The following is a 13,582-nucleotide window of genomic DNA, read 5'->3' on the forward strand; positions in this document are numbered from 1 at the left end:
CACAAGACACTTGGAGTCAGATGCTCTTCTGTTGTAAATCAGTAATTTCAATATACTAATTTACCTCAACAGAGGAGCTGACTCTTTGTCTTTAATGATGTGTAATTCCGAGATAATGATTTTAGGATTAAATCACTACTGCTTCCCTAATCTTTTAGATCCTCCTCTTCCCATAAAGCATCATGTTGTAATTGCCATCATATCATTATCTGCATCAGAATGACACCAGATTACTATTTTCACACAACAGCTCTAACCACAATTCGCATCAATACCCCACCATATCATCTCAGCAATGACCATAACCAACAATCCTATTGCAGGGCAGGATTCTGATCACACTTGCACTATAGCGTGAATCAGGATCAGCTCGACTATAGCCAATAGGATTATAATGGTGCAAAACCAGTGAGTAGAAAATCAAGCCAAATATCCCAACACCTCTAGTACATGGTACTGTTAACCTCGCCATCATATTTACATCACATTTACATCGCATCATTTTTATCATCCCCAAGCATGTCAATCAACGTTCCCTCCAATCTTTTCCATCCACGTGTGGAATAATTTTATGTTCACTGAGTCATGTGCAGAAGTGCACCACAAACCTAGCTGAGGGCGCTCTGCTAATCAGCTGGGCGGCATCTGAATGTCTCCTGAGTAGCTGCACAAGTGCACGGCTTACAGAGAACTCTGCATCCTGAGTAATTCTGTAGGGCTGCAGGTGCACTTAGGAGATTGGGTTTCACTGGGACTTGGCACTTTCTCTCTTTTTTAAATTTCCTTCAAAACAATCCCTAAGGAACAAAGCTGAGTCATGCTTTTGTGTCATGACTACTGAGATCTCAATTGCTCACATAATGTAATGAGTCCTGCATGACTGTCGTGGGCATAGTAGGTGACTGGAACACCTTAGCTAAGTCTCACAGTTTTACTTTACGTGTGGTATTTTCCATATGAATCACTGTATTGATCTTTGGAAAATTAAATACAAAAATAAACTGAGAAGTAAAAACAATCTAATACCTTAATCACAGTGACATTTACCAATGCTCACTAATACCCTTCATTATCAGAATGATAGCTATCATCTTGTCATTTATATTATCCTCTCTGTGGTGACATTTTGTCACTACATCCAGCAGCATCATATCAACATTATCATTAGATTTGCTAGCAACACTGCCACACGCACACCTACTGAAACCACGAGCACTACTAGCTTCTTCAGTGTATTCCTCTGTATCACAATCTGCACTGTGGGCTTCTATATGCTATTTGATACGGTCATGGATTCAACAGCACAACAGGCCGGATTGAGGGTATGCTCTCACTGGTGAAACTCTACTGATGTCAGTAGAATTTCTCCGTGGGGAATGACAGCCTCACTGGGCCCCTGAGCAAGGCTGGGGGCCTTGCTCTGCACCCTGGGAGGGGCCTCAGGCAGAAGAGGTAGGGTTGGAGCTATGCAGCGCTCAGCACCGGTTGGAGAGAACCGTGACTCCCCAAGGCAGCCCCACTGCTGCCCAGAATGCACCTTGTGGGGCTCCGACATCCATTTAAAGGGTCTGGAGCTCCAGCTGCTACCGCTGCTGCAGTAGTGGCACCAGAAGCCAGGAGCTCCGGGCCCTTTTGTATCACCAGGCTCTGGGGCAGTTGCCCCCTTTGCTACCTGCTGTTGGCAGACCTGGAAACATTCCTGGTTAACACTGGTGGACATGAGGTCTGAACTCGACCCTATTAGTCTCCCAGACAATATGAGATGCGATAGCTGGAGAAAATAAGGATGAGATTTTCAGTGACACTTGGGCTTGGCCTAACTCTGTTCCCATATGAGTCACAGAGAGGTTTTTGCCTGAGTAACTGAATTTGGCTCCGTGATTACAGTCGGAGCAAGGATGTTCTCTCAAGCCTTTTTTTTTTTCCTCAGAAGACTGTCTCTGTCCCCCCTCCTGTCACTTGGCTAGCAATCAATCTATTGCTTGCATTCAGGCCTGAGTAATTGGCTCAGCACTGAAATATGAAGTAACAGGCTCTGATTAAATGGAATGAATTGAGCATCAGCACCGAGGGACCTAATTACGGAAAATTCAAGGCACTGATCTATGGGGTCACCTTTCCCTGTGGACAGGTGATTATTTATAGCGAATGGCTCTATGCCCTGTCTGCTACCAACGTTCCTTTGCCATGGCTATGCCCCTTTTATTACCTTTCCTCCTCAGGCACAAGAATGGGTTTGAGCATTTAAAAACAATTAATCCACAAACAGCTCCCTAGAGCCAGATTGCCCAAGTTCATCTTCATCCCCATCACCATCCATGTCATAGTCACAGCCAACAGGCTCATCAGCAACTTTTGGCCCTGTCAGAAATCATTCACGTCAGCGCACTAGAATTCCCCTCTGACATGATGCCAGCTGCACAGTGCCATGGGGAGAAAGGGCGGGGGGGGGGGGGGGGGGGGAGGGAGGAGCGAGCATGCTCTGTAAACCCCTTGACACAAAATGCTCTTACCTCCCTGAGGATTTTGAAGGATTCCAGCACAGCCTTATTGACGGTCCCCACCCCTTTCGCCTGCAGCTCATCCACCAACTGCTTAAAGTGCTAGCATGAAGGGAGAAACACACAGCAGATATTGAGATGTGGCTAGCAGGGAGGCAGAATTCTTAGGACAGGGGAAAGAAGGGTAACACAGAGTCAAAGAAACACTATTCCAGGGCACACGATTACTCTAGATGGCTGGGCAATCTTCAACTATGGAGACTACTGATGTGAAAATTAATAGACTCCTCCAATAACAGTTCTGTCATGGGCATCTATGTTCACATATGTGATGTACTATGGGCTGCTGCACAGCACATTCATAAATAACTGCCTGAAATAGAAGCCACCTCTCTTTGGAGATTTATCCGTTGCTGAGGATGAAACATAGTCGCTTTTGGGAAGAAATGTGGAGGGAAAAGTTCTGATCATGTTAACTGTGGACTCTGGGGACAATGTGAGTCTGAGCCACCTCCACAAGACTGAGACACAGAAACAGAGGAGATATAACCAGAACTAAAAATACATCCTAGCCAGGAGGGAGGTGCATCTTGCAGCAGTCAGATGCACAATGACCACCTTAGGGTTGCAGCTGCTCATCACTCCCAGATTAGAAGAGCGGCTATCAGAAAAGCATGTTGAAAGAGGGCCCTATGAAAGGGGGAACCTAGACTGCAGCATTCACTAGTGACCAGACATTTACTGGCAAAGGGCTGACTTCCTACCTTTCTGAGGGCCAAGAATGTGGACGGAAGGTTGGAGCTTTTAGAAACAGCAGACAGAGTGCTCGTGAGAGTTATGTGCTTTTGTTTCTTGTGACAGGGACGGGAAAGATTGACTGGGATGTTCTGCCTAGGTTGAGCTGCTCCAGAGACACAAATCTGTTATAAACTCGATTTAACCAGCCAGTTGCACTGAATTTACAGCTGCTTTGCGTATCCAGGGAGATGCGGAGCAGCCAGTGAATCTTGGTTTCAGAAATGAAAATCCACCTGTTTTGGGGACATCAGTTGCTTCCTGTCCTTGGAATTTCCTACCAAAGCATCCCAGTCCCACTAACCCACCTAGAATAAGAGAGCTGTCCTAACACCACTGAGTCTGTCACTCACCTCTCTGTTATCTCTGTCTGCTTGGACCAGGATGCCCTTAAAACAGGGTTCAACATAATGAACATAATCATTGTACTGAAAAGAGAAAATTAAAAAACAAGTTAGTGGTAAAAGGAATCTCTTGAAAGTAAGATTTGTAAGAGGACATTTATAGGGATAGAAACAGCATCGGTATCAGTCATACTGTTTTATTTAGATATTTAGAATTTTATTGTGCAAATTTTGTACTCTAGACACATAACAGTTTTTAAAATCCTGCCTAATTAATGCATTAAATATATTGTAGCAGGTTGCCACATTAAATCCAGGCACACCCATAGGTGCAGGATTAATACTATTTTATAAACAGAGTTCCCACAGTCTTTTCACTCTAACACAGTGAGGGGCAACCTAGACTAGTGAGTAGGCCACCTGAATGCCCTTTCTTCATCCCAGTGGGCCGCAAGATTGTTATAACGAAGATGATCTCCTGGGAGAGGGCAGTTTTACTAACTGCGCTTGAATACCTAGAATTTGTGAGGTTTGCCAATTGAATTGTAGCAGTGCTTTGATTAGATGCAGAGAGAGCATATGGCTCTCACAGGGTTGTGTGCAATCAGCACACACCTCATTTCACGTGCTCTTGCTTTAAATGCATGTCACGTTTGTAATACCGCTAGGAAAAAAAACTACGGAGACAAAAACCAGCAAAATCTGGCAACTCTGTGCATGGGCAAGAGTAAACAAAATATCTTGTGGGCCACACATAGAACCCCACCGGGCTGCATACAGCCTTCGGGCCCCGGGTTGGCCAGCACTGCTCTAATAGCTGTGCAATAGATTAACTTACATCAGCAATTAAATTCTCAATTACAATACACACAAGGGGATACATATTAAATTAAAAAAACTAACATATAACACCCCCCCATCGCTGAGCATGGTATGATTTCCCTTTGTTCCTGAATCAACACTGCTCACTTCTCTATCTACCCCTCCAGGTACTTATGTGGCTCCCATCAATGGAATAGCGTAGCAACCTAAACAGATAGCAATGAGCTCTCACTTCCTTCTTTACCAGTAGGAGTCAGGGTTAGAAATTTTGGTGTTTTGTTCCCATAAATCTGTAGGAATAAGGGCACAATTATTGAAATCTTGGGCAGGAAGGTGGGGTTTGCATTTACTTGTGAAAGAGAAGTGGTTAGCAATTCTTCTTCTCTGGCGTTGAGTTCCACAGTGTTGGTCCTGCACTAGTTCTCTCTTCTGTGGTCACAAGCCACCAGTCTATTGGTCAATGGTCTTATTGTTCCAGTGGTGTCATGGGAGGCCATGGTCACAAAGGATGAGAAAGGATCTTTTGGCTTGTTAGGCCTAATTCCATGAAAGGGTTTTTAAAATTAGGAGAGTGACCTTACACTGGATTCTGTTCAATGGGAAATCAGCACAGAGATTACTGTATTATAGTGATCCAGTCAGGATATAAAAAAGTTAGTATCACTACTCTTCAGAAAAGTGCTCTCTTTCTTGACCATAAGCAGCCAGGATTTTGTGTATACATCTCACACAAAAGATGGCAGCATCAGAAGCACAATGTCTCTTAGCACCAGGCTGGAGTATTACTGACTCAATCTAGGGAGGTTGTGGAATCTTCATTATTGGAGATATTTAAGGGCAAGTTAGATAGACATCTATCATGGATGATCTAGATAGTGGTTGGTCTTGCTGTGAGGGCACGGGACTGGACTTGATGATCTTTCAAGGTCCCTTCCTGGTTTATGATTCTGTGATTCTATAAATCAAAATAACACCATCACTTTCTGAAGAACTAAGTGCCTCCATCCTGGTACTGCCTCAGTCTCTCTGGGTTTAGTCTGTGAAATATGAAAGGGTCACTGATCAAGGTGAAATAGTTGCAGACTGTGATCTTGCATAGTTTCTAAAGTTTTGTCTCAATAAGAAAATGAATAAAATTAGGCAAAGGAACAAACAAGGTCTGACTGTCAAACACAGGGTGAATGAGGAATTAGCATCTACCCTGCTGGTCACTTGCCAAAGTACTTGCCGGAGCTGATTTGTCATAGCTGACTTATCATAGCTGATTCGTTTTTATTTCCCATTTCCATCTAACTCTGGGACTTTAGTAGATATTATTTAGTAGATATTATTGCAAATGGTTTGCTAGTGGAGGTGAAAGACAGGGAGGATTGACAGGATGAATTGTTTTATATTTGGACTGGGATACACTTACTGCAATAATATTGACAAAGTCATTTTCCCCCAAAGTGTCCAAAATAGTGATGATGGTGTGTTTGGCGATGGTCATCCGCAGACCCTTCATGCTTCCACTGATGTCCACCACGATTACAATGTCCTTGGGCGAAGTGGCTGCCTGGATGTACCTTTAAAGGTTTGGGAGAGAAGAGAAGCTGGTGCAACAGAAGCATCAGGGAAGGCTGAATTCTGGGCCTATCATTGGCTACATCAGGCCCTTGATTCTAGACCCAAGATAAGAGACATGTCCGGAGCAGCTGCCTGGCAATGGCAGGCTAGGGAATGTACCCTTAATCTCATGCAGCACATACCGCTCATGGAGACATGACTGGGCTGTCCTGCTGTTTAACAGTAGTGCTCCCCCTGGACCTGGCTTCTTATTTATTGGGCTGGCAAAGGCTGGAAGTGCTGCAGAGGTGCTACGCTCAGACATAGCTGACAGAGGGAACAGTGACTCCTGAGATGCCTGATTGAAAGAGTGGCATTGATGGACTCTGTACAGTCCCATCCCATTAGCTGCAGTCTCATAAAGCAAGGGGGGAGGGATAAAGCAGGGAGTGACTGATGGTGAGTCCATATGAGACATCAGACCCCAAGATGGAGAAAGGGATGTTAGAGGGGGATGGACATCACTCTCTAACCCAGTATGATACAATGTGATCGTATAAACACTGGGTTCTCTATCCACTTTCTCTCCCAAAAGCAGTGTGCAAGAAAGGCTCTGGGATTAGACTCCTCACTGGGGACACTAGATTGCGATGTCACTGCACGCTCCAGTCAGATCTCTCTAACCCACACTAGGAAGGAGGGGGACAAAACTAAGGACAAGAGTAAATCAAAGTTCCAAAAGAAGAGGAGAAAAAGAGAGCAAGAAAGACAGAAAAAGGTGATAGGGCCTAATCTCTCACCAGCCTCTATTCCTGCAGTCAAAGGAGATGACTCCATTCTCATCTGGCATCAACTTTATCCCTGAAAGAGCAGCAAAGGAAGAACTCAGTGGTTTAAGCACTCAGGAAAACAGGCCTCCGTGCCTGCAGGCACCAGACTTTCAAATACCCCTTAGCTCTGGGACCTCCCTGTTTTCATTTACAGAGTCGTGTGACTCCCACAGCCATTAGCAGAGCTCCAGCAGTTTTAGCAGCAGTTAAATACACACACAAAGCTTTCCTAATTCTAATTTCTTGCCTTCACATATCACCCTGAATGTATTGATTGATTTTTACTGGGCTAGGTCTGAACCTCCCAGAGATGTTTAAAACTCAGGGAGGGGGCGGGTGCATTTACTGCCACCTTTATGCCATTAGTGCGCAGCCTTTTCCAATATCTGCAGCGTTGCTGACTCTTGTGATTTTTTTTGGTGAGTGACATGAATTTGGCTGGGTTCAGGGTAGCTCACTGTCTCCTATCAGTGTGAAAGGGGGAGAGAGGATTCTGTAGCAGAGTCCACCCTGCTGGCCTGGGAGAGTGCATGAAGAATCCCACAATGAATAGAGCAGGACTGGACCAGGGCAAAATTAAAGGCTGGGCAGATGTGGGAATGAGAGCTCCTGCCCTTGACCTGGTAGTGATGGGAGCGGGGAGTTTAAAAAAAATCAAAAGGCAGACCAAAACCACAATATAATCTTTTTTTGGAAAAAATATTGGCGCCAATCTCCTGGTTTTTGGGAGTCCGAGTGATATGTGACCTCTTGAGGTTGGCAACATTGTATCTTTTTTCTTGCAGAAGAGCTGAGGACCTTAAAAAGTAGGAGGGATAGGTGTGTGGCCCGGATTGAGTACCAATGGCTTTGTCATGGTTTTGTGAGGGCAGATGGCACTAAGCAGACAATCCACCTGAAGACCATACAGGCAAGCAGAAAATTTTTGATATCACAGGTGCAGCACCCTGGCTGTGCATCCCCTCCACCATGCTAGCTAGTAGCTAGAGAATGAGAGTCCTCTACTGCCACCAGTGTTACTCTTTTAGCGGAATGTGATTTTTGTAAGCACCATCCCAGTTCAATCAGCTCAGGCAACCTGTGATTGTTGGTTATTTCCAAATTGCCTCCCTTTTGGGGAATCCAACCCCAGACCCAAGCGTAATCCATACTTACAAGTGTAATTCATACTATTCTACAATGGACGGCAGAGATCCCACTATCTCCAGGGTTCCCAGAATAGATTCTGTATAAATATACTCCCTTCCCTGGCATATTCAATGTTTTGACCTGATTTTCAGAGAAAGGGCTGAGAATGTCTGAGCATCTTTACCTGGATAAAGTCTGAAGAATCCTGTGGAGCTGCCAAAGTATTGCCAGGTCAGTGTTGGGTCTCTTTGGAAATTGTCCACAAAAATAGGATTCAAGGCTTCTGACATGTAAACTCCATTCAGTATGGCAGGGTCTGTGGGGAAGGGCGGAGCCAGGAAACATAGGTAGACGGGAAGGAAGGTTTCAAGGGGGAGAGGGGCAGGGAGCACAGTAGAGAGGAGAGTTGTGAGAACAAAGAGAAGATCCAGAGTGTGTGGCACCCATCCGTACAATGATTCTGAATGGTCTGAATACAATTACAGCATGTATTCCTCACTATAGCCGCTCCCTACAGGATGACAACTATCCTATTGAGCAAACGTTGGAAAAGGAATTGTCTGCACTGTTCATGGAAATCCTGGAATATAAGTCACCACAAGCAAACACAAATTCCCTCTGCTTGGTCGCACATCATCTCCCTTCCTCTTTTGGGGTTTGTCTACCCTGGGAGATTATGTCAAATTAGAACAGGATCCTGAGGGGTTATAGTAATTAAGGCAAGGTTACATACAATATAGCCCTCAGGATAGACAGGGACTGTTGTGTTATAGCATCATAGCAGCAAGCTGTGGTAGCCCAACCAGTGAAACAATGTTAAGCATTTCATTCCCTGCTTATAGTGAGTGTTTTACCCTGCATACTAGTTATCAGGACTCCCCCAATCATGTGCTAGCATGATTCAATTACCCAGTGTGGACAAGCTTTTAGATTTAAAACCACTTCGTCTTTCTCCTATCACTCTATTTTTTTTTACATTTCTCCCATTTTTTCATTCCATTCCTCTGTCTTCACTTCACACTCAAGGCCTGACTTCTGATCCCTCAACCCTGACCTCACGCCTGTTTAACTCTGAAGATTTACAGGAGACATGAGGCTGACATGAGATAGGTTGTCATGGTATCTATTCCAGCATCAGAGATGACCAAACAGAGCAGCAGCAATAGGCTAAGGGAAGCTTTGATCAAAACCCTCTTTCTATAATAAAACTTTGCAGTGGTGTGTATAATTTCTAAATTAAATGGCATCGCAAATAATGAGGCAAGGCTTTAAAAGGGCCAAATAAATCATGGGAATTATGTGTGTTTGTAAGTGAAGGGCTAGAGCAGTGACACTCAGAACTCAGTGATTCAAGAGCCAAACTTGTGATCAACATAACCCAAAGGAGTCACAGTGGTGTGAATTCCTTGTGCCACTGAATGTATATTATTCTCACAGCAATATGACTGACCAACTATTGTTTTACCAAATTACAATTGGTTAGTAACGTAGCACAAGCACCACGACTGGTTAATAACTTATATTTGGTTAATAATTAAGTCACAGAGTTTTAACATCATGTGCTGCAAAGCGCCATAGGATGGAGACACATTAAAGGGACACTTGCAGCTTCCAAGTCTCTGTCTGGGTATCACTGGGCTAGAAACTTGGCTGCTTGGATGATAATAGATGACCTAGTTTAAGTAGCTGAAGTTGTGGTTTTATAGGTTACGCAGGCTGAGTGTGGTCAGTAGTTGAATTAGACACTCCAAAGGAATGTGTGTCTATGGAATACATGGGTCTTTTGTGCCCCAGATTAAAGTCCTTCAGGCTCTCAGCTCAGTATGAAATTCATTTATAAATTTGTGGGAGAAAAATTCTCTCTCTACATTGGTTGTGGAATGATGTAATGGCTAAAGAGGTAATCACCAGCCCCTGCCTCTCTTTGCTCCTGTAGCTGCACCAAACTAGCATACAGACAGTCATAGGAGAGAAGCCCAACATGAGACAGAAGAAAGGGAGAATTTCCTGCCAAAAGCTACACAAGGAAAAGGACTGGTGGTCTGGCAAGTGCAGAGTCAGTGGCTGGGGGCAGCCTGCTATCTCAATAGAAGAGAGGGCAGCAACTTTAGGATAATTGTGATCAAGAGCCTCAGCCTGTGAGGGCTACGAAGCTCCTGCCTACCAACTCCAATAGAGATAGGCCAGCTCCTGATTTAAGGCCAGATTGTGACTGGCAGATATGTGGACGTGCAAGGTGGGAAGGACAATAACCAACCACAATTGCAGGAGGCATGACACCTCCCAGAGCTTCCTGCTGCCACCAGGGGCATGTCTAGACTTGCTTTCACTTTGGAAAGAAGATATGCAAATTTGGCGCAAAATTGCTTATCTTCTTTCGAAAGCGAAAGCAAATCTAGACGTGCCCCAGGACAGTGCCTTAAAGTCACAGCGTAACCCTTATTCTCTGTCTTTCACTTGTTGACCTCCTATATCTAGTATACTACTCTTCCACAGTAGTTTCCAGGCTACCTTTTCAGGGTTGGGAAGTCAGAGGGAAGAGCCTTATTACCTTTGTTGTAGACATTGGTTGGGAGTTGCACATCACTGTATGTCGTGTTCACCAGCAGATTATTGAAATGCTCGTTTGGCTCCAGAATGAATTCGTCTCCAAGCTCCACGTAATTATCATTCTCATCCTTCTCGTTAATCAAGAGAGAGTTGTAGTAATCAAACTGTTGATGAGGGGAAATGAGGCACAGCGAAGGGGAAAAACAGCAAGAGAGTTCATTATCGGTGCTGCCAGGGGAAAAAAACCTCTCTGCTTTTCCCCTTGCCTCCCTCCTGCCGGTGCCTTCCCCACTCCCAGATCCTTCTCCGCAGTGATGAAAAGCTCCAGTAACAGAGAGTCTGCACAGTCTTTCCCCACTTCTGGAACCTTTCCTTGCTGCCAGAGATTTCCCCTGACACTGAAATATTTTCCTGATGCTAAAAATTGCACAGAAAGGCCTGGCTTGGATGAGTAGAGAAACATGTACTTGGGTACATGATCATACCTTTCAGGTGTGTCTATATTCTACTGGTCCAAGCCATGCCTGACCATCTACACTGCTACTGAGATCTGTGCTTGGGGGGTAGATATGCTACACACCACTGAAAGAAGCATGCAGTGTAGAGGAAGCCTCACTCTTTCATTCTTCTCACTACTAGGGAAGTGAATGGTTAACCAGCAGGCTGGAGCAGCCCCTCTCTTCTGCAGGCAGCAGGCTGCACCAGCCCTACAAGGCCCACCGTGAATGGGGGTTGGTGGCACTCCAGCCCGGCTGGAGTAGCTGCAGCCTGTGATGGGCCTGGCCCAGCTCACAGAAGGCAGGGGTATTCCAGGCTGGCCAGAGCAGCCCCTATCTGCAGTGGACCCGTCCTGGTCAGAGCAGCTCCTGCCGCAGAAGGGATGCTGCACCAGTGGCCCCTCTGCCCACTCCTGTTTAATTGGCTAACCGGTTAAACATAACATTTAACTAGTTAATTGATTAACTGGGATTTTGCATCCCTGCTTCCCACCCTCTTTGACAAATGTATCCAGCTAGCTCCAGTCGAACTGAAAATGGCCAATTCATCAATTTTATTTGGCAGTCATTTCCAAATCTGTGATCATTTCAACTCACCAGCCCCACCAGGTTTTGACAGCTGAATGATAAGAAGTGAGGTTTATGGTGGAATAGACCAAAGCAGGAGGAAGAAGAGAATTTCCACTTATCCATCATTCTCAGTCCCCCTGTTAAAACTCCACTTCCTCTCCTGCTGATCAGAAAACACCCCTTTATCCCAGGATGACACAGCTCACAAGAGATCCCCCTTTGGAGATCACCTTTAAGGGTATCCCATGAATTAGCCACAGCTGGGGGTGCCAGGGTGTATGAAGTGAAGGATTCAGCACCTCTTTCCGCAATGTCCCCGGCTGCCACCAGCATGTGCAGCAAGAATATGAAGGGTTTTCTTCAGCATGAGCTTACTCCGCTGTGGCAGGGTGAGGAGCTGCCATCCTTCCCTGCACCTGCCATGGGAGTCACTTATTTAATCAGGATGACTCCTAGGCTGTGTCCAGACTCAGGGGTTTTTTCGGGAAAAGTAGCCTTTTCCCGAAAAAACTTCCCCTGCGTCCAGACTCAAGCCGCGTTCTTTCAAAATTATTTCGAAAGAACACGGCTTTTCTTTCGATGGCGGTAAACCTCGTTTCACGAGGAAGAACGCCTTCTTTCGAAAGTTCCTCTTTCGAAAGAAGGCGTTCTTCAATGTAAATAGGGCTTCCTCGAAAGAGAGCATCCAGACTCGCTGGGTGCTCTCTTTCGAAAAAGCGGATTGCTCTTTCGAAAGATCTGCCTGCAGTCTAGACGCGATCTTTCGAAAGAGGCTCTTTCGAAAGATGCTTTCGAAAGAGCCTCTTTCGAAAGAAGGCTGCAGTCTAGACATAGCCCTAGTGAGACAGGAGTGAGTTAATAGTGTGCTGTGGGGTGCTCTAAAGGCGAGATCACCAACATGCCCAGAAATAAGATGCTTAGATTACTAGCTCTCTTGGGATCTGCAGCCCATGCCGCTGAGGCTCCCTGTCACATGAATCAGGGCTTTGTCACTGAAGGATATGAACGTACCACCAGTGAGGAGTTGAATTCGTGGTTCAGATCTGCATCTTCTGCTGCTTCCACCAGCCTCTAATGCAAACACACACAAAGGGGGGATGAGTGGGAAACTCTAGACAAGTCTTTTCAGAAGTTTGAATTGTTCACACAATACTGAAAACCCCAGTGATTCAGACTTCAGATCTAGTTCGGCACAACAGAGGAAACCAATAAAGGAACTAAAGTTTTATGCTGCAGGTTTCAAATCTGGAGAGCGCATGCGCAGCTACTCATTCCTAAAGCTTTATTCCCCCCCAAACAATGAATACATGGCACTGAGCATATTTGTGGAGACAGACTTTCATTCCAAAAAACAGCAGAAGATTTTATTCCACTTTCATTGGCGCTCTGTGAAAAAGACAAACCAGAGTCAGCGGGGCTTCAGCCTATTGCTGACATAAAGGGAACTGATGTAAACAGTGTGATGAGTGGCTTTTTAAATGGGATGGGAAATGTTATGACCATTTGTAACCTTTGCCAGCTATGGAAGTGAAAATAATCATTTGCATGATCAAATCTTACATTCCATTACCTCAATTGATCATTTGTTTAGATTAAGATGGACTCCTGCTCAAATGTAGCCACATTTAGGCTACATCTACACTGCAGTGCTATCAAGTGCGCCCGTTATTTCAAAATATAAGGGGCTCATTGTTCCGACAACCCTGTAAACCTCATTCGGCAAGGAGCAAGGGACATTTTGGAATAGCACTTATTTTGAAATAACATTGAAATAAGATACGCAATTTGCGCAGCTCAAATTATTTCAACCTATGGTGCAGTGTAGTTGCACTCTTACATTGCACAATAGGCTGTTGCTGTACTATGGGCTTTAATAAAGCAATCCAAACTTGGGGAAAGTTTGGATCAGAGTCTAAACTTCATGGAATGTCCCTAGCACTCTGATGAGTCAACCCAAAACCCTGGATCTGAACATACCCAAACTTTCCTTTAGATCCAGA

General features: G+C 45.0%; 1 protein-coding gene across 1 annotated transcript in view; it reads right to left on the reverse strand.

Moving 5' to 3' along the window:
- The window catches only part of CACNA2D4 (calcium voltage-gated channel auxiliary subunit alpha2delta 4), a 169,428-nt gene that overhangs the window by 136,073 nt on the left and 19,773 nt on the right, over positions 1–13,582 (reverse strand). The window contains exons 4-10 of the mRNA XM_075941238.1: positions 12,594–12,653; positions 10,517–10,679; positions 8,150–8,281; positions 6,808–6,868; positions 5,877–6,027; positions 3,650–3,724; positions 2,514–2,603 (exon numbers count right to left, since the gene is read on the reverse strand). Of these exons, the coding sequence (XP_075797353.1) occupies positions 2,514–2,603; positions 3,650–3,724; positions 5,877–6,027; positions 6,808–6,868; positions 8,150–8,281; positions 10,517–10,679; positions 12,594–12,653 (732 nt within the window). The remainder of the gene's footprint in view (positions 1–2,513; positions 2,604–3,649; positions 3,725–5,876; positions 6,028–6,807; positions 6,869–8,149; positions 8,282–10,516; positions 10,680–12,593; positions 12,654–13,582) is intronic.

Source organism: Pelodiscus sinensis, chromosome 1 (assembly GCF_049634645.1).
Source record: "Pelodiscus sinensis isolate JC-2024 chromosome 1, ASM4963464v1, whole genome shotgun sequence".
NCBI lineage: Eukaryota > Metazoa > Chordata > Testudines > Trionychidae > Pelodiscus > Pelodiscus sinensis.